We start from the raw sequence: 3426 nt of genomic DNA, 5'->3' as shown, positions 1-3426 counted from the left end.
GGATAAATTTTGCCAGGAGTCTAGAGAATTCAACCACCTCATGAACTCTGACGTGCTGGAAACACAGTGCAAACAGTGTGACCACATCTCGCTGCACGACGTCTCGTCCATACTGAGCCACTCACAAATCCAGCCAGTGTACGTCGCAGCCTACAGCGTGGCTCACGCCCTGCACAGAGCCCTGGGCTGCACCCACCAAGCGTGTCCCAAAGCACCCATCAGATCCTGGCAGGTGAGGAAAGCTCAGGGGGATAAACAGCAATTTTTTAAAATCCAATTTATGCATCGGAGCTGTACACAGCCAGACAGGGAGGGGAGGTAACATGGCACTGTGCTCCTGCCCTGGGAATGATACAACCTCAGCCAGGCAACCCCGACACCAGCACAAGGCACCTTCTCTGCTGCTGGCCCCTCTCTAGGGCTATGTTCTGGCTCCCAACAATTAGGCTCAGCCCAACAGATCAAGCTGATAATACAGCCAGAAGGCTGATAGCTGCAATCTTAGCCCACATAAGGGACAACCAATTTCAGCCAGAAATTAGCTTACTGCATTATCACCCTCCAAGCAAGAACATCAACTGTACCGATATTTACTGACAACTTCCATTTCCTCCTCAGCTGCTGCACTTCATGAACACCCTCCCATTCGAGGTGAACGGCCAGAGGTTCATGTTTGATCAGTCCCACGGCACAAACATCGGCTACAAGCTCATAGTCTGGTCCTGGAGAAACAGCACCCTTACGTATTTGCCTGTAGGCCGCTACAAAGACTCCTTGTACATCAACAAATCCCAGATTCAGTTTCACACTGCAGACCAGAAGGTAAAAGATGGTGAGGAAAAGCATAAACAGTCACAAAGTGAAGTAAACTTTTTCTGCCACTTCCTCAGGACTGTTCATAAGCAGCTCCTCCCCTGCACGCTACTCAGTTCTCAAGACCCAGTTCTTGCTCCCCTGCTAAGGTGTAATCCTCCCTCTTGTGCAAAACTAGATATAGGTGTTCCTGGCACTGCTTGAGACTCAAACCACAGGTGTGATCCCAGCACAACACAGCCAGCTTCTCCTAATTTATCTGGTGATATGGTGCTTCTCCTGGAAGTGCCTGGCTGATATTGATTCTCCCTTTTGTCCAGGACCCTACATCAGAGTGCTTCACACATTGTCAACCAGGACAACTGAGACAAATCAAAGGATACCACCTCTGCTGCTATGACTGCACTGACTGTCCAGAAAACACCTTCTGGAGCACTAAAGGTGAGGTCTGAGAAATTCAACGGCTTTCACTGTCTGTATTATATCTATCTGCTGGTTCACAGAGCTGGTAGAGACCATTGTGAGCTCTTCCTCCATAAAGCACTGCCAGGGCAGAATACTTGCCTCCCTTTTGTTCTGCTGTGCATTGCTCACTCTTGCTCTACAGATCTTCAGTGGGGGACCTTCCTCTGCTGATCCCAAAGGGATTACATAAGGACAATGCATATGTTTTATCTCAAGAGGTAGGAGAGATGAGTATGATGAAATTCTGGGGTCATAGGTAGAAAAGAGGCATGTAATGAAATTCTGGCATCTTTTGGAAGCTGGTGATCCCTCCTGAGGAAGGGAAAGAAAGCCAAGAAATATTTGTATCCTTTTTTTTTTGGGGGGGGGAGGGGGGGTAGAGAAATAGAGGGGAAAAAAAAAAAGAGATTGAACTATCACAAGCTTTGGAGATCCAATATGCTTTGGAAGGAGGGGAAGTAGGCACCTAAACCAGCTACCTAATTCATGATTGTGATCCTTCCTCAAGGACTGCCTGCAGCAGGGCAGCAGCACTCCACTGCAAGGTGGTCATCAACTTCTCACTGCTATTTTTCAGACAGCTCCACCTGCACTCCCTGCCCAGAGCATCAGTGGTCCCCTGTCCGGAGCACACGGTGTTATGATCGCAGCGAGAGATACCTCTTCTGGAACGAGCCTGTCACCATTGCCTTGCTAACCCTGATGTCCATCATCACAGCCCTGACTGCTCTGACAGCAGTGCTCTTTTTTAAGAACCTCGAGACTCCCCTTGTGCAGGCTTCTGGAGGCAAACAGAGCCTCTTTGCCTTGTTCACACTCATGCTGCTGTGTCTCAGCTGCTGTCTCTACATAGGGAAGCCCAGTCACAAGCTTTGTATGACCCAGCAGATAGTCTATGCCCTGTGCCTCAATGGTTGTTTCTCTACCTTCTTCATCAAGTCCCTTGAGATCACCCTGGTGACAGAGTTCCCTCGCTGTGCCCCCACCTTCTTGCACTGGGTGACCCAAGGGAGAGCTTGGCTCCTTGTTGCCTTGTGCCTCCTCACCGAGTGCTTGTTCTGCTTGTGCTATGTTCGCTTGGGCCCTGACCACCTGCGGGCTGACTACAAGTCACTGCCCACGGAGGTTCTGCTGTTGTGTGACACTGACTCCTGGGTTGCCTTTGCCCTCATCCATGGCTACAATGCCTGCTTAGCCTTTGTCTGCTTCCTGTGCACCTTCATGGTACAGACTTCTGGTAAGAAGTATAATATTGCCAGGGGGATCACATTTGCCATCCTCATCTATTTCATCATCTGGATCTTCTTCATTGCTATTTTTGCCACGCTGGACACAGTCCTCAAGTCTGTTACTCAGATTAGTACCATTCTGACAATCAGTCTGGGTATCTTGGGGACCTACTATATCCCTAAATGCTACATCATCTTGATTAAGCCTGATCTCAACACGGTGGATTATTTCCAGAATTCCATCAAAGAGGAGCCAGAGGAGGACTCTCAATAAACAGGCAATAAACCAGATCCATCGTCACCTGCTCCTCACCAGAAGTTGGCTATATTTTAGTGAGATAATTCTGTTTATGCTGAATCTATAAGCTATGGTCCCAGACACAATCACCATATAAAATACAGCCCTATCCAGTCAGCTGAACACCAGGACCAGAATTTTTAAGATGCAAAAGCACAGGGTTCTACTTAATGAGCTAAAGGAAAATGTTCCCACCAGAGTAGCATCCATCCCCTCTGTAGCTGAACTTTCCAAAGCCAATGTTTAAATTGCTGTTAACTAATGTTTTCTACAGAAAAAAATGTCTTTTTGAGTTTTCTTGCCTGCTTTGTCACAAAATCCACAGAAACCATTCTGATCTGTAAAGGCAGCTGTATGCCTGATATAAAGAGTATATTACCCATTCAAATTTCAATTCACTCATTTGTGTTTCATTAACATGTGTTTGCAAAGAACACGGAAATGAGGACAAACCACAGGGAAATAAATAGTGTGCAAATCACACTATCCAAAATCACAGCAAAAAGTTCCTCCCATCTCAAAAAACACGCAAAGATCACCAGAGGGAAACATTTCTTACCTGGAGGGACATTCTGCAAAGGGGACAAAGTAAATCAAACACTTTGAGGAACAAGAAATACC

The 3426-nt window shown here is 47.1% G+C and overlaps 1 protein-coding gene across 1 annotated transcript in view; it reads left to right on the top strand.

Annotated features, from left to right (window-relative positions):
• Nucleotides 1-2781, top strand: part of LOC104529661 (taste receptor type 1 member 3) — a 5600-nt gene extending 2819 nt beyond the window's left edge. Inside the window, 4 exon segments of the mRNA XM_010174024.1 lie at nucleotides 1-232; nucleotides 619-822; nucleotides 1134-1254; nucleotides 1856-2781. The exon segment at nucleotides 1-232 is cut by the window's left edge and continues 21 nt beyond it. Of these exon segments, the coding sequence (XP_010172326.1) occupies nucleotides 1-232; nucleotides 619-822; nucleotides 1134-1254; nucleotides 1856-2781 (1483 nt within the window).
• The last annotated feature ends 645 nt before the right edge of the window (nucleotides 2782-3426 follow it).

This window comes from Antrostomus carolinensis, unplaced genomic scaffold (assembly GCF_000700745.2).
Source record: "Antrostomus carolinensis isolate BGI_N321 unplaced genomic scaffold, ASM70074v2 scaffold18008, whole genome shotgun sequence".
Lineage (NCBI taxonomy): Eukaryota > Metazoa > Chordata > Aves > Caprimulgiformes > Caprimulgidae > Antrostomus > Antrostomus carolinensis.
The sequence above is the reverse complement of the archived record's forward strand: the minus strand, read 5'-3'. Positions and strand labels throughout refer to the sequence as shown.